The sequence below is a fragment of the Coregonus clupeaformis genome, chromosome 31 (assembly GCF_020615455.1).
Source record: "Coregonus clupeaformis isolate EN_2021a chromosome 31, ASM2061545v1, whole genome shotgun sequence".
NCBI classification, from domain to species: domain Eukaryota; kingdom Metazoa; phylum Chordata; class Actinopteri; order Salmoniformes; family Salmonidae; genus Coregonus; species Coregonus clupeaformis.
In genome coordinates, this window is record NC_059222.1 from 35,554,407 (window position 1) to 35,579,000 (window position 24,594).

The 24,594-nt window shown below is 41.6% G+C and overlaps 1 protein-coding gene across 1 annotated transcript in view; it reads left to right on the forward strand.

Annotated features, from left to right (window-relative positions):
• LOC121548086 (inactive heparanase-2-like) overlaps positions 1-24,594 on the forward strand; it is a 122,842-nt gene that overhangs the window by 73,735 nt on the left and 24,513 nt on the right. The window contains exons 4-6 of the mRNA XM_041859474.1: positions 679-848; positions 3,344-3,515; positions 6,997-7,044. Of these exons, the coding sequence (XP_041715408.1) occupies positions 679-848; positions 3,344-3,515; positions 6,997-7,044 (390 nt within the window). The remainder of the gene's footprint in view (positions 1-678; positions 849-3,343; positions 3,516-6,996; positions 7,045-24,594) is intronic.

A 24,594-nucleotide genomic window follows, 5' to 3' on the forward strand; every position in this document is an offset into this window, starting at 1 on the left:
TTTGCACTAACACTTTTGACTCATCACATACACTGCTGCTACTGCTATCCTGTTGCCTAGTCACTTTACCCCTACCTATATTTACATATCTACCTCAATTACCTCATACTCCTGCACATTGACTTGGTACTGGTACCACGTGCATATAGCCAAGTTATCATTACTCATTGTGTATTTATTCCTCATGTTATTCTTTTTCAATTATTTGTAAGCATTTCACTTTTAGTCTAAACTTGCTGTTTACAAAGCTTGTGACAAATACAATTTGATTTGATTGATTTGAGATGATGAGTCAGGGTTAGAGGTTAGAACTAGGAGCAGGAGTTTTCTGGACGGGTCACTTAGTTTTGATAAATAATTAAATCTGTGATAGGTTTGTACCTACATATATTTCCATAGTCCAAAATCCATCTAGCCATCTAATGTGGAGTTCCCACCACATTGGTTACTATCCTATAGTGGTAGGGGTTAAGTGCAGATTTTAGACAGGGCACAGTTGTTTTAGACAGGCTTCAGATGTACTTAGCATACTGGAATATAAATGTCCCAAATGTGTTTTCAATGTTTATAAATAATTATTTGTAATACAGTTAGCCCGGCCACAGTATGATTGAAAGTTACCTTGAATATTTTGAAAAGAAACAAAGTTACAACTGCGTCTGGTTTGCTCCCAGCCAGGTCTTTAGACAAACTGTACAACTTTGCCGAGTGTGCTGGTCTGCATCTGGTCCTGGGGCTCAACGCCCTGCAGAGAAACCCTGACTCCTCCTGGAACTCCTCCTCAGCCCTCAGCCTACTCAAATACAGCGCCGGGAAGAAATACAACATTTCCTGGGAACTGGGCAACGGTCAGTATCTACTACACCACACTATATACTATATTTAATATATTATACAATTTATGCTATTTAATACAGTAGAATTATAAAGCATTGGGCAACACTGTACTTAAAGGGGGTATACGCATTGAAACACCTTTATGAAACAATTTCTAACACTTTTATGAGAGTCGCGGTATCATTCAAAACAACCAACATAACACATTTATTCAACATCATTCATAAGGAGTTTTCACACAAAAAAATACATATTTATTTATCCATTGTACACAGAAATGTATATTTACAGCCACAGAGCCCAACCCAAGTGTAACCCTAAGAACTCATGTTTTTGGCCTGTAAACAAGCGGTAGGCCAACCCTGGAACAGGGTTGGGCAGCCCCACTGTAGGCATAACATGACATTTAATGGTTCTCCTGGCCAGAACTCCCTCTAGGTCAGGTATTCTGTTTACTTCAGATCCGCCTTCTCTTGGATATTGTCACGGGGAAAAAAATCATAATTCAAAAAGATAATACTGATCATTCCCAGCAGCATCCTGTAACATTGAAAGTTCACGAGAGAGGATACGAAACACTCAATGCACAAAGTCACCAACCGCTGACACTGTGCTGCTGCCAGACTGTTATGTGAATAGTGCTGTGGCAGCAAAAATACACATTTCCGTTGTACAATAGCTAAATAAAGATTTTTTGAGGGCACTTTTATTTGGAAAAAGCCTTATGAATGATGTTGAATACATGTGTTATGAAGAACAGAACTAGAATACGTTTCTATATTATGAAGCTTGTTATGAATGATACTGCAATAGGGATAAAGATGTTATGACTGGTTTCAGAAAGGTGTTATGACTGGTTTCATTAAAGGGTTATGACTGGTTTCATAAAGGTGTTATGACTTTTTTCATAAAGGTGTTATGCATGGTTTCATAAAGGTGTTATGACTGGTTTCATAAAGGTGTTATGACTGGTTTCATAAAGGTGTTATGACTGGTCTCATAAATGTGTTATGACTGATTTCATAAAGGTGTTATGACTGGTTTCATAAAGATGTTATGACTGGTTTTATGAAGGTGTTATGACTGGTTTCATAAAGCTGTTATGACTGGTTTCATAAAGGTGTTATGACTGATTTCATAAAGGTGTTAAGAATACCTTATGTATAACCCCTAGCGTCTATACCCCATGCAATATGAAAATAGCAATAGCAATTCCATGATATAAACAGCACATACATGACAGTATAATAGACTTCCCAGTACATTGATTACTTTTAGCTGCTCTGGTAAGGAATTTGATATCATTGGCAGTGCTCATGATAACAAAAACAAAAAAATACTTGTGCTGGCCAAAGCCTTGCAAGTGCATGCAGATTTCAATGACTGCATCATTTGTAAGTTTTGACTCTGAGTCATGATTGAAAGGAAGCCTTTCAGAGAGTGAAGAGAGAGTAGAGAGAGAGAGAGAAAGAACGAGACAGAGAGAGAGCGAGAGAGAGCGAGAGAGAGAGAGAGAGAGAGAGAGAGAGAGAGAGAGAGAGAGAGAGAGAGAGAGAGGGAGAGAGAGAGAGAGAGGGAGAGAGAGAGAGAGAGAGCGTAGAGAGAGGGAGAGAGCATAGAGAGAGAGAGAGGGAGAGAGGGAGGGGTGAATATTTAGGGATGATGAGTGGTTTTAAAAAAGAGAAGTAAACAGCTGATGACTTGCTATGCTGTGCATCCTCGACCCCTGCCAAAATGACAGATACAAACGCTCTCGCCAGAAGGTAGAAACTGTAGGGGTCAATGTGGGATTGGGTTTAGCTGTTGTGATTTTCTTTTCTCTCCAACACTCTTGTGTTGGACAGCATTAGAATGACACATGCTGTGTCTCGCTGTAATACTGTGTAGTTTTGTGTTCCATTCAAGGATGACGTTAATTGTCAACGATTTCCCCTTAGATAGGCCAGCTGCAACGTCAAAATTGGCTATGTTGTAAAAACTCATGAAAACAAAAATGTGCTTTTTGGTCTTAATTTAAGGTTAGGGTTAGGCATTAGGGATAGCCGTGTGTTTAAGGTTAGGGTTAAGGTTAGGGTTGGTTTAAAATCAGATTTCTTTACTTTGTGGCTGTGCCAGCTAGTGACCACTCTATAGAGCTGCCTCGAAAACAAGATTCATGACTAAAAACGCTAACCTGCATATAAACATGTCAGTACTGCCCACAGTTGTGTTTAGTAGCAGGCTGAGCTATAGAGGGGGATGGCGTTTACGTCTTTAAACTGCTCACTTATGGAGCAAAGATACACCTCCAGTGTGGAAAACTATCTCACGAAAGTCTCCAGAAACAGGATTCAACTGGGTAAAGAAGCTAGCAGAATCTATTGACGAATGAACCTGAATGAAGGTCTGTTATGTCTCTTTGTTTTAAAAATTAAATATTTGCTAATCAGTTTAATGGAGACTGTAAGATGGTGGATCATAATGTTTCTATCACTTTAATTTCATCCCTCTCTCCATCTCTCTCCAGAGCCTAATGGCTACCGAAGCATGGTGGGTCAGACAGTTAACAGTACCCAGCTAGCCAATGACTACACCCTGCTGAGAACACTACTGCAGTCTGTACGCTACTACAGCCGAGCACACCTCTATGGCCCTAACGCTGGACGACCACGCAAGAACGCCATTCTGCTGCTCGACGGGTGAGTCGCCTCAGTGACGCCGTTTTGATTATAGGTGTATTGTGGATTGTCAATATAGTCCTGAACTATAGTATAGAACTATCTTTTACAGTTTGAACAACACACACACACACACGAACACACGAACACACGCACACACACACACACAGGCCCAGTGTTTATGTAGAGGTCTCCAGTCTGATGGTCCCAGGCCCTGGTCTAGTTAAATAGGCTGTCAGCTGAATAGAGTGTCAGCGGATTAATAAGGTGGCTGAATGATGTCCCACCTGTCCTCTCCTCTCTCTTCTCTCCTCTCTCTCACAGACCAGAGGATCTTTGTCTAGACCTCATACACATTTCTACCCCTCTATCTTAGATTCACTAATGGAACTTGCTATAAATAGGGGACTTGTTAGGTTAAATAGTGGATTTTTTATATGTTACGTGGTCCTCTGTAGCTCAGCTGGTAGAGCACGGCGCTTGTAACGCCAAGGTAGTGGGTTCGATCCCCAGGACCACCCATACACAAAAAAAATGTATGCACGCATGACTGTAAGTCGCTTTGGATAAAAGCGTCTGCTAAATGGCATATAAAAAAAAAAATTACATGGTGGATTTTATCCACTCCGCAAAGATTGGATTTGGCAGAGCAGCATTCTAGACCAGAGCATAGCTGTAGGATGATTATGCAATCAGGGCAGCTAAAATACATCTGTTTGATGTAAATGTTTTGGCAAATATTTTCTGTAGATATACATCAACATACAGTATAACAGTAATGTTAGCAATACTCTCACTATAGCATGTAACAGCTGAGCTGATGAGTTTGATTTAGAGAAAGTCTTGGAAGATCATTTCACACATTTGTGAATTAGTAGGGAGATACTGTAGGACAACATATCCTGTGTGAAATGGTCTTCCAAGAGATTCTGAAAATCAAACTCATCAGCTAAACCCCAAAATAGACTATATTTGAAAATAACAATAATTTCATACCTTGATTACATTGAGACATGATCACGTCTCCTTTTTTTGTGTGTGGGAATACTTGGGAACAGATTTCCTAAATTAAGCACATTTTTTGCTGAACTCCTGAATTTATTTTGACTAAAAAAAAAAAAGGAATGAAAAATGTATGCACTCACTAACTGTAAGTCGCTCCTCTCCCTCCTCCTCCTCATCGTCTCCCTCCTCCTCCTCCTCCTCCTCCTCCTCTCCCTTCTCCCTTCTCCTTTCCCCCGGTCTTTCCTCTGGTCTGTCTCTGTCTCATGGTCAGGTGTGTGTGTGTACAGTGGGGAAAAAAGTATTTAGTCAGCCACCAATTGTGCAAGTTCTCCCACTTAAAAAGATGAGAGAGGCCTGTAATTTTCATCATAGGTACACGTCAACTATGACAGACAAAATGAGAAAAAAATCCAGAAAATCACATTGTAGGATTTTTAATGAATTTATTTGCAAATTATGGTGGAAAATAAGTATTTGGTCAATAACAAAAGTTTCTCAATACTTTGTTATATACCCTTTGTTGGCAATGACACAGGTCAAACGTTTTCTGTAAGTCTTCACAAGGTTTTCACACACTGTTGCTGGTATTTTGGCCCATTCCTCCATGCAGTTCTCCTCTAGAGCAGTGATGTTTTGGGGCTGTCGCTGGGCAACACGGACTTTCAACTCCCTCCAAAGATTTTCTATGGGGTTGAGATCTGCAGACTGGCTAGGCCACTCCAGGACCTTGAAATGCTTCTTACGAAGCCACTCCTTCGTTGCCCGGGCGGTGTGTTTGGGATCATTGTCATGCTGAAAGACCCAGCCACGTTTCATCTTCAATGCCCTTGCTGATGGAAGGAGGTTTTCACTCAAAATCTCACGATACATGGCCCCATTCATTCTTTCCTTTACACGGATCAGTCGTCCTGGTCCCTTTGCAGAAAAACAGCCCCAAAGCATGATGTTTCCACCTCCATGCTTCACAGTAGGTATGGTGTTCTTTGGATGCAACTGAGCATTCTTTGTCCTCCAAACACGACGAGTTGAGTTTTTACCAAAAAGTTATATTTTGGTTTCATCTGACCATATGACATTCTCCCAATCCTCTTCTGGATCATCCAAATGCACTCTAGCAAACTTCAGACGGGCCTGGACATGTACTGGCTTAAGCAGGGGGACACGTCTGGCACTGCAGGATTTGAGTCCCTGGCGGCGTAGTGTGTTACTGATGGTAGGCTTTGTTACTTTGGTCCCAGCTCTCTGCAGGTCATTCACTAGGTCCCCCCGTGTGGTTCTGGGATTTTTGCTCACCGTTCTTGTGATCATTTTGACCCCACGGGGTGAGATCTTGCGTGGAGCCCCAGATCGAGGGAGATTATCAGTGGTCTTGTATGTCTTCCATTTCCTAATAATTGCTCCCACAGTTGATTTCTTCAAACCAAGCTGCAAACCAAGCTATTGCAGATTCAGTCTTCCCAGCCTGGTGCAGGTCTACAATTTTGTTTCTGGTGTCCTTTGGCAGCTCTTTGGTCTTGGCCATAGTGGAGTTTGGAGTGTGACTGTTTAAGGTTGTGGACAGGTGTCTTTTATACTGATAACAAGTTCAAACAGGTGCCATTAATACAGGTAACGAGTGGAGGACAGAGGAGCCTCTTAAAGAAGAAGTTACAGGTCTGTGAGAGCCAGAAATCTTGCTTGTTTGTAGGTGACCAAATACTAATCTTCCACCAAAATTTGCAAATAAATTCATTAAAAATCCTACAATGTGATTTTCTGGAAAAAAACATCTCAATTTGTCTGTCATAGTTAACGTGTACCTATGATGAAAATTACAGGCCTCTCTCATCTTTTTAAGTGGGAGATCTTGCACAATTGGTGGCTGACTAAATACTTTTTTCCCCCCACTGTATGTCTGCCACACATGTTTGTTTAGAAACAGAGGCTAAGTGAACGGAGATAACATCAGTGTCAGATAAAAGATGTAACCAAGAACAAATATATTTAACTGGTGAGAGTTGTGCCTTTCTGACAAGCTGTTTAGATAGAAGGATCTGGACATGCCAGAAAGACTCTCATACCCAAATATGGAGAGTTTCAGGTTGAGACTAACCGGTCCACTTGTCTTGTTAATGTTGTGTCTCCTTCGCTCAAACAGTTAGAAATACACACACACACACACACACACACACACACACACACACACACACACACACACACACACACACACACACACACACACACACACACACACACACACACACACACACACACACACACACACACACACACACACACACACACACACACACACACACACACAGACACACACACACACACACACACACACGTATATTGACAGCCTGGTCAAGAGGCACAGCAATATGAGACTAATCAAAAGTCATTGTTTTATAAAAATGCTTTTTATTTCTGTCTGTCATTCCAAAATGCGGTGCTAGTATTTCAGTGGTGTTGTAAACTGAATCAGCTGATTCATCTTTTGTGTTTTCGTTCCCAGGTTCATGAAGAACGCTGGTTCTGTTGTGGACGCTGTAACGTGGCAACAGTAGGTATTTTACCCCTTTTTCTATCCTATATCTGCAAACCCATATCACTTAGCTTCATACACATATTCCCTATATAATACTAATAATAATAACAACAACAACAATAATAATAATAATAATAGTTCTCATTCTTTAAACGTCTTAAAGGTTGTGAAGCAGAATAAAAATAGTTTCCAGTCAAGCTATTTTCAGGGTGGAATGTTTCGATGGCTTTTATCAAATTCAAGCTATAGTGAGAACCTGTACTCCCTGTTCAACCATGACTGCATGGCCAGGCACGACTCCAACACCATCATTAAGTTTGCAGACAACACAACAGTGGTGGGCCTGATCACCAACAACGATGAGACAGCCTATAGGAAGGAGGTCAGAGACCTGGCCGTGTGGTTTCAGGATAACAACCTCTCCCTCAACGTGATCAAGACAAGGAGATGATTGTGGACTTCAGGAAAAAGAGGACCGAGCACGCCCCCATTCTCATCGACGGGGCTGTAGTGGAGCAGGTTGAGAGCTTCAAGTTCTTTGGTGTCCAAATCACCAACAAACTATCATGGTCCAAACACACCAAGACAGTCATGAAGAGGGCACAACAAAGCCTATTCCCCCTCAGGAGACTGAAAAGATTTGGCATGGGTCTTCAGATCCTCAAAAAGTTATACAGCTGCACCATCGAGAGCATCCTGACTGGTTGCATCACTGTCTGGTATTGCAACTGCTCAGCCTCCGACCGCAAGGCACTACAGAGGGTAGTGCGTACGGCCCAGTACATCACTTGGGCCAAGCTTCCTGCCATCCAGGACCTCTATACCAGGCGGTGTCAGAGGAAGGCCCCTAAAATTGTCAAAGACTCCAACCACCCTAGTCATAGACTGTTCGCTCTGCTACCGCACGGCAAGCGGTACCGGAGTGCCAAGTCTAGGTCCAAGAGGCTTCTTAACAGTTTCTACGCCCCCAGCCATAAGACTCCTGAACAGCTAATCAAATGGCTACCCGGACTATTTGCATTGTCCTCCCCCCCACGCCATCTTTTACGCTGCTGCTACTCTCTGTTTATTATCTTTAACTCTTTAACTCTACCTACATGTACATATTCCCTCAATTACCTCGACTAACCGGTGCCCCCGCACATTCACTCTGTACCGGTACCACCTGTATATACCCTCGCTACTGTTATTTTACTGCTGCTCTTTAATTATTTTTTACTTATTTTTCTGGAAACTGTATTGTTGGTTAAGGGCTTGTAAGTAAGCATTTCACTGTAAGGTCTACACCTGTTGTATTCGGCGCATGTGACAAATACAATTTGATTTGATTTGATTGGAACCAGCTGCTGAAGAATTTCATTTGGGCAAAAGATCGCCCTCTCCTCGACTCCTCCTTCGTCTCTCCTCCGTGACCCGGAAACCGATAAGTGGTCGAGTGGTCGAGGAGAGTGTCAATTAGTTAGTAGGTGAACGGAGGAGTGTCCTCGCCTCCTCGATAGCCTCCTCCTGCCGATAAAACACAGAAGTATCCTACCTGAGTACTCCGCAGAAGAGTTTTGAGATCCGCCACACTCCCTTTGAATCAGATGTTGTTTACTCGGAGGAGATAAAATCATGCACATATTTAAAAAACGATATGCTACTTATTATTTTATGTATAACATGTCTAGCACAACTAGTTAAATGTCTTTTTACTACATTACGCATTTTATTTGGGATTCCACCCCTGTAAACGTCATTTGTATGTTGACACGCAAGTGAAGAAGGAGAGTCTCATTTTATACAAGCGTATTTGTTTCCACATTTCCTTTTCCTCCCCTTCTCTCCTCGGTTATCTTTGAAAGTGAGGAGAGGATGGAGGACAGAGGAGTTGAGCAAACCAACCTCCCATGGTTTTGGATTGGTATTTCTCTCTCTCTCTCTCTCTCTCTCTCTCTCTCTCTCTCTCTCTCTCTCTCTCTCTCTCTCTCTCTCTCTCTCTCTCTCTTTCTTGCTCTCTCTTGCTCTCTTTCCCCCCCTCTCTCTCTCTCTCTCTCTCTCTCTCTCTCTCTCTCTCTCTCTGTGTTTCCTATTTTTTCTGTCTTGTGGTGTCGTTCTTGAAGTGGCTGAGCGGCTAAAGACATGTCAGCATGTTGTTGTGGTTTGTAATTAACATTGTTTTACAGGGAGGCTGTTGTTGACGTTCTGAGAGAGCTAAAGAAATGACATTCATTGTCAGAATAAGTCAAATAGTCTGTGCAGTAGTTTCAAAATAAGGGAATGCCGCTGTTTCGTGCAAGGTAATCACATATTTCTCTCATTATCACACACATGCACACACACACACATACAGACACATACACACACACCACACTGCCAGAGCAGGGCCTCGTTAAGGCCAAGATCAGGCTAATTAATGGAAGGGGAAAGTTTAGTACAACACAACCCACACTAGTAAAGGCAAACCATATGCTTTCACACACACACACACACACACACACACACACACACCCTGCCAATTACCCTCTTTACTCCACAGGACTAGGTTTCTGCCACTGAGCTAAAGACATAATTTGTTCCTGCCAGCCAGACTGCTTGACAGGCTGACTCTGTAAACCAACTTTAACCAATAAAAGCCCTGAAAAGATGCCACTCTGAACAACAGTGCAATAGGCTTGCATGATGCCTAAGACCTGAAGACTTGTTTTAGCTACTGGAGTGATTCTGTCTTGTGTTTTTCTAAAGAGAGAAAGTTGCACCAATCCATCCATAACAGCAGTGCTTTCTATTAGATGGTACATATTTGATACAGTTTACACATTGGAGTAATTTAGCATGTAACAGCATGCTACATGTAAAGAACACAAAACACGTGTTACACATGCTAGAGTGTGACTGTAACCAGACAGTTCACCACGCCTGTTGTCTTCCTCTGTCTGGCTCCGTTAGAGGGTTAGCAATGTAACACTAATCATCCACGCCTCTTACACACAGACATGTACACACACACATACATATGTACACGCATGCACGCACACATACACACACACACAGGCACGTGCACACACACACACACAGACCTATACAGACCTACCTTCTCAAACTTATGCTAACTTACGCATCTCTACAGTTCATGTCCTATATTCCCTTTCTCCAGTACCTCCAGTTCTCCCCCTGTCACTTCCCGTGTGTTTTGTCTACATCCTCATTGTGTGGTTGTGTTTTGTCTACATTCTCATAGTGTGGTTGTGTTTTGTCTACATCCTCATAGTGCAGTTGTGTTTTATCTACATCCTCATAGTGCAGTTGTGTTTTGTCCACATCCTCATAGTGTGGTTGTGTTTTGTCTACATCCTCATAGTGCGGTTGTGTTTTGTCTACATCCTCATAGTGTGGTTGTGTTTTGTCTACATCCTCATAGTTTGGTTGTGTTTTGTCTACATCCTCATAGTGTGGTTGTGTTTTGTCTACATCCTCATAGTGCGGTTGTGTTTTGTCTACATCCTCATAGTGTGGTTGTGTTTTGTCTACATCCTCATAGTGCTGATGTGTTTTGTCCACATCCTCATAGTACGGTTGTGTTTTGTCTACATCCTCATAGTGCGGTTGTGTTTTGTCTACATCCTCATAGTTTGGTTGTGTTTTGTCTACATCCTCATAGTTTGGTTGTGTTTTGTCTACATCCTCATAGTGTGGTTGTGTTTTGTCTACATCCTCATAGTGCGGTTGTGTTTTGTCTACATCCTCATAGTGTGGTTGTGTTTTGTCTACATCCTCATAGTGCTGATGTGTTTTGTCCACATCCTCATAGTACGGTTGTGTTTTGTCTACATCCTCATAGTGCGGTTGTGTTTTGTCTACATTCTCATAGTGCGGTAGTGTTTTGTCTACATCCTCATAGTGCGGTTGTGTTTTGTCCACATCCTCATAGTGCGGTTGTGTTTTGTCTACATTCTCATAGTGTGGTTGTGTTTTGTCTACATCCTCATAGTGCGGTTGTGTTTTGTCTACATCCTCATAGTGCGGTTGGGTTTTGTCCACATACTCATAGTGTGGTTGTGTTTTATCTACACTCTCATAGTGCGGTTGTGTTTTGTCTACATTCTCATAGTGCGGTTGTGTTTTGTCCACATCCTCATAGTACGGTTGTGTTTTGTCCACATCCTCATAGTGTGGTTGTGTTTTGTCCACATCCTCATAGTACGGTTGTGTTTTGTCTACATCCTCATAGTGCGGTTGTGTTTTGTCTACATTCTCATAGTGCGGTAGTGTTTTGTCTACATCCTCATAGTGCGGTTGTGTTTTGTCCACATCCTCATAGTACGGTTGTGTTTTGTCTACATTCTCATAGTGTGGTTGTGTTTTGTCTACATCCTCATAGTGCGGTTGTGTTTTGTCTACATCCTCATAGTGCGGTTGTGTTTTGTCCACATACTCATAGTGTGGTTGTGTTTTATCTACACTCTCATAGTGCGGTTGTGTTTTGTCTACATTCTCATAGTGCGGTTGTGTTTTGTCCACATCCTCATAGTACGGTTGTGTTTTGTCCACATCCTCATAGTGTGGTTGTGTTTTGTCCACATCCTCATAGTACGGTTGTGTTTTGTCCACATCCTCATAGTGTGGTTGTGTTTTATCTACATCTTCATAGTGTGGTTGTGTTTTGTCTACATCTTCATAGTGTGGTTGTGTTTTGTCTACATCTTCATAGTGTGGTTGTGTTTTGTCCACATCCTCATAGTACGGTTGTGTTTTGTCCACATCCTCATAGTTTGGTTGTGTTTTGTCTACATCCTCATAGTGTGGTTGTGTTTTGTCCACATCCTCATAGCGTGGTTGTGTTTTGTCTACATCCTCATAGTACGGTTGTGTTTTGTCCACATCCTCATAGTGCGGTTGTATTTTGTCCACATCCTCATAGTACGGTTGTGTTTTGTCTACATTCTCATAGTGTGGTTGTGTTTTGTCTACATCCTCATAGTGCGGTTGTGTTTTGTCTACATCCTCATAGTGCGGTTGTGTTTTGTCCACATCCTCATAGTGTGGTTGTGTTTTATCTACACTCTCATAGTGCGGTTGTGTTTTGTCTACATTCTCATAGTGCGGTTGTGTTTTGTCCACATCCTCATAGTACGGTTGTGTTTTGTCCACATCCTCATAGTGTGGTTGTGTTTTGTCTACATCCTCATAGTGTGGTTGTGTTTTGTCCACATCCTCATAGTGTGGTTGTGTTTTGTCCACATCCTCATAGTACGGTTGTGTTTTGTCCACATCCTCATAGTGTGGTTGTGTTTTATCTACATCTTCATAGTGTGGTTGTGTTTTGTCTACATCTTCATAGTGTGGTTGTGTTTTGTCTACATCTTCATAGTTTGGTTGTGTTTTGTCCACATCCTCATAGTACGGTTGTGTTTTGTCCACATCCTCATAGTTTGGTTGTGTTTTATCTACATCCTCATAATGTGGTTGTGTTTTGTCCACATCCTCATAGTGTGGTTGTGTTTTGTCTACATCCTCATAGTACGGTTGTGTTTTGTCCACATCCTCATAGTGCGGTTGTGTTTTGTCCACATCCTCATAGTGCAGTTGTGTTTTATCTACATCTTCATAGTGTGGTTGTGTTGTGTCTACATCCTCATAGTGTGGTTGTGTTTTGTCCACATCCTCATAGTACGGTTGTGTTTTGTCCACATCCTCATAGTGCGTTTGTGTTTTGTCTTAGTGGGAGTATTGCTCCATTAATAGGAGCATAAAGACTGTGTATAGAAGAGTGGACACTCAGCGGGGGGACTGAGGTTATTTACAGCTGGATGGAGAAAACAGAGAGAGCTGCGAGAGGAAAGAAAGCGTAAAGACGGCAGGAGGGTAATGGAGATTAGTGTTGCTCTCCACACTTTATTCACTGTCCCGCTGGACTCGTAAATCCTGAGGGCCCATTTCCCTGGAGGGACACGTTTTATTCAGTGGTAGAGACCCTCAAACACACACATGCCCGGCATGAACACACACACACACACACACACACACACACACACACACACACACACACACACACACACACACACACACACACACACACACACACACACACGAGCGCACCCTTTGTCTCTTGTCTCGCTCTCTCTCTCTGTCCTTCTTTCTCTCTCTCTCTCTCCTTCTGTCTCTCCTCGTTCTCCCTCCTTTCCTCCTTATCTTGTAACTTTCTTTCTCTTCTCTCTGACATCTTAAAACTTAAAATCTGGTATTTATCTACATCTCAACCATTCCACTACATAATCCCTACTCTGCTCTACTGCTCTGAGACTGGCACGTCAGAGAGAGAACCATTGTACAGGGGGGACAGAGAGGGGGGATAGAGGGGGGAAAGAGAGGGGAGAGAGAGGGGAGAGAGAGGGAAAGAGAGGGGAGAGAGAGGGGAGAGAGAGGGGAGAGAGAGGGGGAAAGAGAGGGGAGAGAGAGGGGAGAGAGAGAGGGGGAGAGGGGGAGAGAGAGAGGGAGAGGGGAGAGAGAGGGGAGAGAGAGAGGGGAGAGAGGGGAGGGAGAGAGGGGAGAGGGAGAGGGGAGAGGGAGAGGGGAGAGAGGGGGGAGAGAGAGAGATGAGAGAGAGGGGAGAGAGAAAGGGAGAGAGAGCATAGCGAGAGATATAGAGAGGGAGAGATCAAAAGTGAGCAAGAGAGAAGAGAGAAAGCTAAGTTAGAGAGGAAACATGGCCATGCCATTAGGAGACATTCCAGCAGTACCCAGAATTGTTTAAATATTTTTTTAGAATATATTAATGGTAAAAACATAAGCACACACAGGATGTTTAAGGAAATGTATTGATTGTATTCTAAAACCGTTAAACTGTAAATTTTTTAAAATTTATTTTTTGGTCATTTAGCAGACGCTCTTATCCAGAGCGACTTACAGGAGCAATTAGGGTTAAGTGCCTTGCTCAAGGGCACATCGACAGATTTTTCACCTAGTCGGCTCGGGGATTAGAACCAGCAACCTTTCGATTACTGGCACAATTACTGGCACAATGCTCTTAACCACTAAGCTACCTGCCGCCCATGTACATCAACAAGACATGGTAAACCTGAGGCCAGAAGCCCATATTTGGGCCAGCAGAGAGAGAGGTAGGGCTGTAAAGGGTATTTAGTGAGGATGAAACATGGCTGAAGAAACAACAGAGACAACTTGATCTCAGGAATGGTCCAAAACCCAGATCTTTGACAGTCATCGACCAAAACCTGCATCTTTAAACTGTAAGGTAAGTTAACCTTGAATAACCTTTCTAATCATTATAACCGCCGTTATAACCCAGGTAGTTTGGGTCCTGGATGCTGATTGGCTGAAACAGCATTCCAGCCCTGTATATACCAGACAAAATACCATGGGTATTAGGCAAAACTACTTGTTTATTGTTATATTTATGTTGGTAACAGGTTTATAATAGCAATTAGGCACCTCAGGGGTGTGTGGTATATGGCCAATATACCACTGCCAAGGGCTGTATCCAGGAAGGCATTCCGCTTTGCAAAAGAACATCCCTTAGGCGTGGTGTATTGGCTAATATACCACACCTCCTCTGGGCTTATTGCTTAATTATAGCCATGTCATGGGTTGGGAGGCATCCCCGGGAACGTGTCAAACATTCATGAGATTTTAGAGAAGGTGCCATTTTTACTTTCTCACAACATCTCTACTAACATTCTGGGAATGTAGTGGTAACCAGAAATTGTTTTGCCGGGAAGTTAGTTCAGTGTTAGATAGCATTCTTTTTTCAAGGCTTACACAGCATCTGGTAATACAGTATATTATGGATGAATGAATAAAGCGTTACAAAAATATTGCAGTTACTGCCAATGTCCACTACACTCTTAGAAAAAAGGGTTCCAGAAGGGTTCTTAGCTTGTCCCCATAGATGCGTTAAAGAGGTCAATGGGGATAGAAGAAGGACGCCAGATTGGCTCATATCAAGTAATTCCGGTCCTAGAGCGGAAATTTTTGTTTAGGTTCCACCTCGAAGACTGACACAGGCTGCTAATACATATTCAGGAATTGGGGGTGGGAACATTGTGGTGATTTCCACGTGTAGCAGAGAAATAACAACAAATAATGCACTGACTGACAGCTGTCAGTGTAACTAGCTAGCATGCTAACCTTAGCTAACTAATTAGTGCTGAGCGATTAACCAACTTTTGTTTTTGGTGATTAAACAACTAATTGACTGACATCGGTTCAATTACTTGAACTCAATTTATTTATTTTTGTGAGCCCACTTTATGCCCCGTTTACATCGTGACGTATTTAATTATGTCGTACGTCATCTTCATTCAAGATTGTGCTACTACTGGACAGCCAACGCAAGACAAGATGGAGTAGAGCCTAGTCTCTCGTCAAAGATCGCATTTATTTTGGGAGATTGCAAAATATGTCCTTTTCAGTTGATAAAACATGTTTAGTTTAGTTTTCCTCAAGTTGTTTCTATAACCTTCTAGCAAGTCAAGCTATCTTACAAAGCAGCTAGCTAAAAGCTAGGCTATACTGTAGCTAGTGACCTCCACCTAATAATTATCATAAAAAACAAACGTCATTACCATCACAATAAACTAAAACGGGAGGTAACAGTCATAAAGCATAATTGGCTTAACAGCCAATATGTATTATTTGTAACATATTATTAAAATAATGCTCAGTTATACGAATGGGTAATTGTTTGCAAGTTGCTAGCTATCCTATAAACCCATCGTTTAAAACCACTTATTTTCATCTTCTTCTGTGGTTTGGTAACTTCCTTTTCTTTAACGGACTCTGGCCAGATTGAAGACTACGCAGAGTTTGGAAAAATTAAAAGTATGCGGCATTCATCCCGACACGAAGCCTTCAACCACAAGGGGGCGTTGTAATTCCCTTTCGTTGTGGACGGTCCCCATTCAAATGAATGACATCCGGCGCAACATAACGGAGTGCTTATGGTTAATGTGAATGAGGCATAATATGCCTGCTATGTTAGGTTAGATACATACAGACTGCATAGACCGCATGAGAGAGGAATGTAGGCTACACAACACAACGGTTGTGAAAGTATGCCCTATCTACTTTGAAGAACTAGTAAAATGATTTTGTCAGACAGATCTGCAGCATACTTAGGCAGACTAGCTAAATAGGATGACTAAAAGCAGTACAGTATGGGGAGCACAGAGATGGCTGACTGCTACTGCCTGCGCAGACATGAGATGATGACTTTAAGGAATTAAAAATAATAAAACAAAGTCATATACACAACTGAAATATTGTATTATTTCATAGTAATTTCCTATTTTTCTATTGATGTCTATCCAATGTGGACCTGACAGAGACAATGGAATATTTTAAATGTTTTGACAATTGAATGTTTATTATATTGGGCTTTGGAATTCCCATTAAAATAATTGTAATTTCATTATTTCATAATGCATTTAATGTTTGTTTTTTAATAATCAAAAAACATAATTTTTTAAATAATCTAACCGAAACCGAACCGACTTCAAAAAGCACTAATCGCTCAGCACTATAGCTAATGAAAGTTATGTGAGCACCATTTCAGTTGACAGAAAGTCGTGAAAATATTTATTTCAGAAAAAGACTACCAGTGTCAAGAGGTGAGTCTCAGCTAAACAGTGCCTATACAAGCTGTTGATATTGAGGGTTGACGTTTGTCTGACTCTTGCCGTTTGATCATTGCAGTGAAACTGTCAGATTCCAGACTTCCAGAATATTTGGACATGATCAAATATCTATATTCTTTGTTCTCTCGGTTATCATTTCAGCAAGCTAGCTAGCTATATTTCAATACATGATCTAAACTGCATCCGCGAATCCACCATATAAATAGAGAGAATATAAGCTACAGTAATATGGATATTTACATTTACATTTTAGTCATTTACCAGACGCTCTTATCCATAGCGACTTACAGTTAGTGAGTGCATACATTATTTTCTATTTTTTCATACTGGCCCCATGTGGGAATCAAACCCACAACCCTGGCATTGCAAACGCCATGCTCTACCAACTGAGCTACATCCCTGCCAGCCATTCCCTCCCCTACCCTGGACGACGCTGGGCCAATTGTGCGCCGCCCCATGGGTCTCCCAGTCGCGGCCGGCAACGACAGAGCCCGGGTGGGTGGAGATTTCTTTTTAGGTCAATGGAATGGTAGAAAATGAGCAAACCCTGCACACCCGGGGCACCAGGCCATGCAATTTGCATAAAAAGTTTGTGGTCAAAACCATTCATCTTTCGGCGACGGGGGGAGCGGGGTTCTAAAATGCAATCAATATCACGCAATTTTACTATTTATAAAATGGCCATATATTCTTTTAATGCTAACTAGCTGAAACAATAAGCGACGTTTGACAAATTGTCCAATGGATTATGATAATTTTCTGGTAAATAAAGGGGAGGTGCAAAAACATTTACCATTGAACTAACTAGAACATACCCGGCTGCTATTGCATTGGTGTCCCAAAGAAACGTCAACGGTAAACAGCCTGAGTGAACTATCTTCATTTATCAACCATCTTTGCCAAAGATTATCTATTATGTTGCTCAGCTCAGTCACGACTCGTGAACTTTGCAGGTGTTTCTGATTAATAAACAATGCCATACTGGTGGGCGGTACCATTCAAATAAAACCCAGCCCTGAAACTAAACATTGGGGGGAAAATAATATACACGTCATTTCATAGTAAAATACACATCATTGGCACGAATTCGCACAAAGAGGGCAGTTCGGTTTTGTCACTAAAATTATGACTTATTGACTTACATCGTTGTGCAGAATCATGGGTAAGCTCTGGCCATTGTTTTTCAGCTCAAAAATAGATGATCTTAGAACATTCCTCCGTACAGAATCTTGCCAGATACTTGATATCCTTCATCTGTGCTTTTGGACTGCCCTCTTTAATTCAAACCACAGGTTTTCAATGTGTTTCAAGTCTGGAAACTGAGATGGCCATTGCAAAATGTTGATTTTGTGACCAATTAACCATGTCTTGCTGGGTTATTGTCTTGCTGGAAGATCCACTTGGACCAAGTTTCAGCCTCCTGACAGAGTCAACCAGGTTTTGGGCTGAAAGGTTGTGGTACTGGGTAAAGTTAATTATGCCATTGACCTTAACAAGGGCCCCAGGAACAGTGGATGCAAAATAGCCTGATAACATCAAAGATCCACCACCATATTTTACAGTAGATATGGAGTTTTTTTTAAATGTATTTTTTATTTAACTTTTGTTTATTAAGGGGAGCCCAATTGAGACCAGGGTCTCATTTTCAATGGTGACCTGAGAACAAACAATTCACAAATCAACGTGATAATTCAATAAAACAGCAAAAATAGAAACTACAAAATACAACAGATACACTACGTTTCAACATCACAAATAAATTATTACAATCAACCAAAACACCCGCAAACCTCAGTGAATACATTCCTCATCAGCGTTCTAAATTTCCCTATTGGTACCAGGGATTCAAGATGTAATGAGGATCGTAAATTATTCCAAACATGGGGGGCGTTAAAACTAAAAGCAGATTTACTTAGGTTGGTAGAGACACAAGGGACCTCAAGAGTTAACCAACTCTGTGAGCAGGTTTGGTGCATTTTATTTTTATACTTTAACAGAGAAGTGAGATATGTTGGAAGCTTGCACAGCAGAGCTTTGTAAATAAAAATTGAGAAATTAAGTGATCTAGGGGAATTTAGAGAGGTCCAGTCAACCTTCTGATAAAGGATCCAGTTATGAGTATTAAACCTGTTTCGTGTGATAAAGCGAAGGGTGCTATGGTACACTGCATCCAAGGGTTTTAAAGTAGTGGCAGCTGCACTTTGATAAATGGTGTCAAAATAATCAAGAGCTGGCAGGACGGTTGCCTGTACAACCTGTTTCCTAATGTTTAGGGAGAGGCATGATCTAGTTCTATAAAATAAGCCTACTTTAAATCTCAGCTTCTTAGCTAGCTCATCCGTATGTTTTTTAAACGTAAATGTTTTGTCAATCCAAAAGCCCAGATATTTATAGGCATTAACCTGCTCGATGAGATAACTATCCAATGCATAAATGTGTAAACCACCTGAAATATTTATACTAGAATTATAGAACTTGACTTGATACCATCAGAAAGCACACATTGTGTCCTGTTTGACAGATACAGTAATTCCCAAATCACATGCAAGACGCCTGGTCGAGGCCCATTAAAGACAACCTTTGAATGAATAGGGGATGGTCGACAGTATCAAGGGCCTTGGATCTATACATATGGCAGCACAGTGATTCCTATGATCTAAGTCAGAAAGTTATCTAGGTAAATTCTAGCTCAGTTATCTAGTTCAGAAGGATCCCCGCCTTTGTGAAGTGGGAGGACATGCACCGCCTTCCAGATCTTAGGGATAGCACCAGAAGTAATTGTAAAAAAAAAAATATATATATATATATCTGTGTGAAAGGTTCTACAATGAAGGGGGCCGAAAGCTGCAGTTTAAAGGGATCAAGCTACCAAGCTATATGGAATTGTTTTAAGAAGGTCATACCAAGGATCATTTTGCTATTTGATATTGAATTTTATGACCCCTTGAAGTATCAGAAATATATAAACAATTTATTGGATACAAAATTATTTTGGGCCTTACTGCTACTATATTAGCCAATACAAATCCATTGAATAACAGATTCACTACATGGAACAACAGATTGTCCCCCCAAGAAATCTAAAGGAAGTTAAGGAGGAAACCTGGCACCATCCCTACGGTGAAGCACGGTGGTGGCAGCATCATGCTGTGGGGATGTTTTTCAGAGGCAGGGACTGGGAGACTAGTCAGGATCGAGGGAAGAATGAACGGAGCAAAGTACAGAGAGATCCTTGATGAAATCCTGCTTTAGAGCGCTCAGGACCTCAGACTGGGGCGAAGGTTCACCTTCCAACAGGACAACAACCCTAAGCACACAGCCAAGACAATGCAGGAGTGGCTTCGGGACAAGTCTCTGAATGTCCTTGAGTAACTCAGCCAGAGCCCGGACTTGAACCCGATCGAACATCTCTGGAGAGACCTGAAAATAGCTGTGCAGTGACGCTCCTCATCCAACCTGACAGAGCTTGAGAGGATCTGCAGAGAAGAATGGGATAAACTCCCCAAATACAGGTGTGCCAAGCTTGTAGGGTCATACCCAAGAAGACTCGAGGCTGTAATCGCCGCCAAAAGTGCTTTAACAAACTACTGAGTAAAGGGTCTGAATACTTACAGTGAGGGAAAAAAGTATTTGATCCCCTGCTGATTTTGTACGTTTGCCCACTGACAAAGAAATTATCAGTCTATAATTTTAATGGTAGGTTTATTTGAACAGTGAGAGACAGAATAACAACAAATAAATCCAGAAAAACGCATGTCAAAAATGTTATAAATTGATTTGCATTTTAATGAGGGAAATAAGTATTTGACCCCCTCTCAATCAGAAAGATGTCTGGCTCCCAGGTGCCTTTTATACAGGTAACGAGCTGAGATCAGGAGCACACTCTTAAAGGGAGTGCTCCTAATCTCAGCTTGTTACCTGTACAGTGAGGGAAAAAAGTATTTGATCCCCTGCTGATTTTGTACGTTTGCCCACTGACAAAGACATGATCAGTCTATAATTTTAATGGTAGATTTATTTGAACAGTGAGAGACATAATAACAACAAAAAAATCCAGAAAAACGCATGTCAAAAATGTTATAAATTGATTTGCATTTTAATGAGGGAAATAAGTATTTGACCCCTCTGCAAAACATGACTTAGTACTTGGTGGCAAAACCCTTGTTGGCAATCACAGAGGTCAGACGTTTCTTGTAGTTGGCCACCAGGTTTGCACACATCTCAGGAGGGATTTTGTCCCACTCCTCTTTGCAGATCTTCTCCGAGTCATTAAGGTTTCGAGTCTGACGTTTAGCAACTCGAACCTTCAGCTCCCTCCACAGATTTTCTATGGGATTAAGGTCTGGAGACTGGCTAGGCCACTCCAGGACCTTAATGTGCTTCTTCTTGAGCCACTCCTTTGTTGCCTTGGCTGTTTGTTTTGGGTCATTGTCATGCTGGAATACCCATCCACGACCCATTTTCAATGCCCTGGCTGAGGGAAGGAGGTTCTCACCCAAGATTTGACGGTACATGGCCCCGTCCATCGTCCCTTTGATGTGGTGAAGTTGTCCTGTCCCCTTAGCAGAAAAACACCGCCAAAGCATAATGTTTCCACCTCTATATTTGACGGTGGGGATGGTGTTCTTGGGGTCATAGGCAGCATTCCTCCTCCAAACACGGCGAGTTGAGTTGATGCCAAAGAGCTCGATTTTGGTCTCATCTGACCACAACACTTTCACCCAGTTCTCCTCTGAATCATTCAGATGTTCATTGGCAAACTTCAGACGGGCCTGTATATGTGCTTTCTTGAGCAGGGGAACCTTGCGGGCTATGCAGGATTTCTTCACGGCGTAGTGTGTTACCAATTGTTTTCTTGGTGACTATGGTCCCAGCAGCTTTGAGATCATTGACAAGATCCTCCTGTGTAGTTCTGGGCTGATTCCTCACCGTTCTCATGATCATTGCAACTCCACGAGGTGAGATCTTGCATGGAGCCCCAGGCCGAGGGAGATTGACAGTTATTTTGTGTTTTTTCCATTTGCGAATAATCACACCAACTGTTGTCACCTTCTCACCAAGCTGCTTGCCGATTGAGAGGTGGTCAAATACTTATTTCCCTCATTAAAATGCAAAATCAATTTATAACATTTTTGACATGCGTTCTTCTGGATTTTTTTGTTGTTATTCTGTCTCTCACTGTTCAAATAAACCTACCATTAAAATTATAGACGGACAATTTTTTGTCAGTGGGCAAACGTACAAAATCAGCAGGGGATCAAAAAATAAGACACCTGTCCACAGAAGCAATCAATCAATCAGATTCCAAACTCTCCACCATGGCCAAGACCGCACTCCACACTTCCCTTTCCCACCTAAACGAAAGGAACACCTACACTACCGGTCAAAAGTTTTGAAAACACCTATTAATTCCAGGGTTTTTCTTTATTTTTACTATTTTCTACACTGTAGAATAATAGTGAAGACATCAAAACTATGAAATAACACATATGAAATCATGCAGGAACCAAAAAAGTGTTCAACAAATCAAAATATATTTTATATTTGAGATTCTTCAAATACCCACCCTTTGCCTTGATGACAGCTTTGCACACTCTTAGCATTCTCTCAACCAGCTTCATGAGGTAGTCACCTGGAATGCATTTCAATGAACAGGTTTGCCTTCTTAGAAGTTAATTTGTGGAATTTCTTTCCTTCTTAATGCGTTTCAGCCAATCAGTTGTGTTGTGACAAGGTAGGGGGGGTATACAGAAGATAGCCCTATTTGGTAAAATACCAAGTCCATATTATGGCAAGAACAGCTCAAATAAGCAAAGAGAAACGACAGTCCATCATTACTTTAAGACATGAAGGTCAGTCAATACGGAACATTTCTTCAAGTGCAGTCGCAAAAACCATCAAGCGCTATGATGAAACTGGCTCTCATGGGGTGGCAGTTAGCTTAATGGTTAAGAGCGTTGTGCCAGTAACCGAAAGGTCGCTGCTTCTAATCCCCGAGCCGACTAGGTGAAAAATCTGTCGATGTGCCCTTGAGCAAGGCACTTAACCCTAATTGCTCCTGTTAGTCGCTCTGGATAAGAGTGTCTGCTAAATGACTAAAATGGGAGAAAAAAAAGTAAATGAGGACCGCCACAGGAATGGAAGACACAGAGTTACCTAAGTTAATTAGAGTTAATTGCACCTCAGATTGCAGACCATATAAATGCTTCACAGAGTTCAAGTAACAGACACATCTCAACATCAACTGTTCAGATGAGACTGTGTGAATCAGGCCTTCATGATCTAATGAATGCAAAGAAAACACTACTAATGGACACCAATAATAAGAAGAGACTTGCTTGGGCCAAGAAACAAGAGCAATGGACATTAGACAGGATGAAATTTGTCCTTTGGTCTGGAGTCCAAATTGGAGATGTGGGTGAACGGATGATCTCCGCATGTGTATTTCCCACCATAAAATATGGTGTGGGGGTGCTTTGCTGGTGACACTGTCTGTGATTTATTTAGAATTCAAGGCACACTTAACCAGCATGGTTACCACAGCATTCTGCAGCAATACGCCATCCCATCTGGTTTGGACTTAGTGGGACTATCATTTGTTTTTCAACAGGACAATGACCCAACATACCTCCAGGCTGTGTAAGGGCTATTTTACCAAGAAGGAGAGTGATGGAGTGCTGCATCAGATGACCTGATCTCCACAATCCCCCGACCTCAACCAAATTGAGATGGTTTGGGATTAGTCGGATCGCAGAGTGAAGGAAAAGCAGCCAACAAGTGCTCAGCATATGTGGGAACTTCTTCAAGACTGTTGGAAGCTGGTTGAGAGAATGCCAAGAGCGTGCAAAGCTGTCATCACGGCAAAGGGTGGCTATTTGAAGAATCTCAAATATAAAATATATTTTGATTTGATTAACAATTTTTTGGTTACTACATAATTCCATATGTGTTATTTCATAGTTTTGATGTCTTCACTATTATTCTACAATGTTGAAAATAGTAAAAATAAAGAAAACCCTTGAATGAGTAGGTGTGTCCAAACCTTTGACCGGTAGTGTATGTGGGAACTCCTTCAAGACTGTTGAAAAAGTATTCCTCATGAAGCTGGTTGAGAGAATGCCTAGAGTGTGCCAAGCTGTCATCAAGGTAAAGGGTGGCTACTTTGAAGAATATAAAAAAAAACTTGAATGAGTAGGTGTTTCCAAACTTTTGACTGGTACTGTATATATATTTTTTTGTTGATAAAACATTGTATTTGGCTTTACTGCTATTAGCCCATAGAAACACATTGAATAACAGATTCATACATGGAAAAACAGAAAGTCCCAAAAGAAAAGATCAAAGGAAGTTTGTTTTAAAGTGTCTGTCCTATATCTGAGAGATATAAGAAAGATAAGGATTTTTGTATATTTTGTACCCATATTTAACCTTTTTTGGGGCACTAAACTACTTCCATATACTTCCATTAGTTTTTTTAACTGGTACCGGGCTACCTTCATACGAGTCTTGTGAGGCTACAGGCGTTTTTAAACTGGTACCGGGCTACCTTCATACGAGTCTTGTGAGGCTACAGGCGTTTTTAAACTGGTAACGGGCTACCTTCATACGAGTCTTGTGAGGCTACAGACATTTTCGTGAGAAGACCGATTTTCAGGATGTCTCATGGTCTGACAAACATCGCTGTAGGTCGGCCACATTTGAAGGCCACAATTGGTGGAAGCGGTGGATTGAGACGCAGACCATGCAAACAAATATTTGTACTATTATGCTAATTTGATTTCAGCGGGGGTGCGGACATCGACTCCAGGGGGGCACGTTATGAATTATCTTATGAAACATTCAAAAATGATGTACAATTTGTGTGAATAACTACTGTTTATTACTGGCCGTTATTATAAAGCGTTGAAAAGAGTTTGAGTTTGAGTTTGTGTGT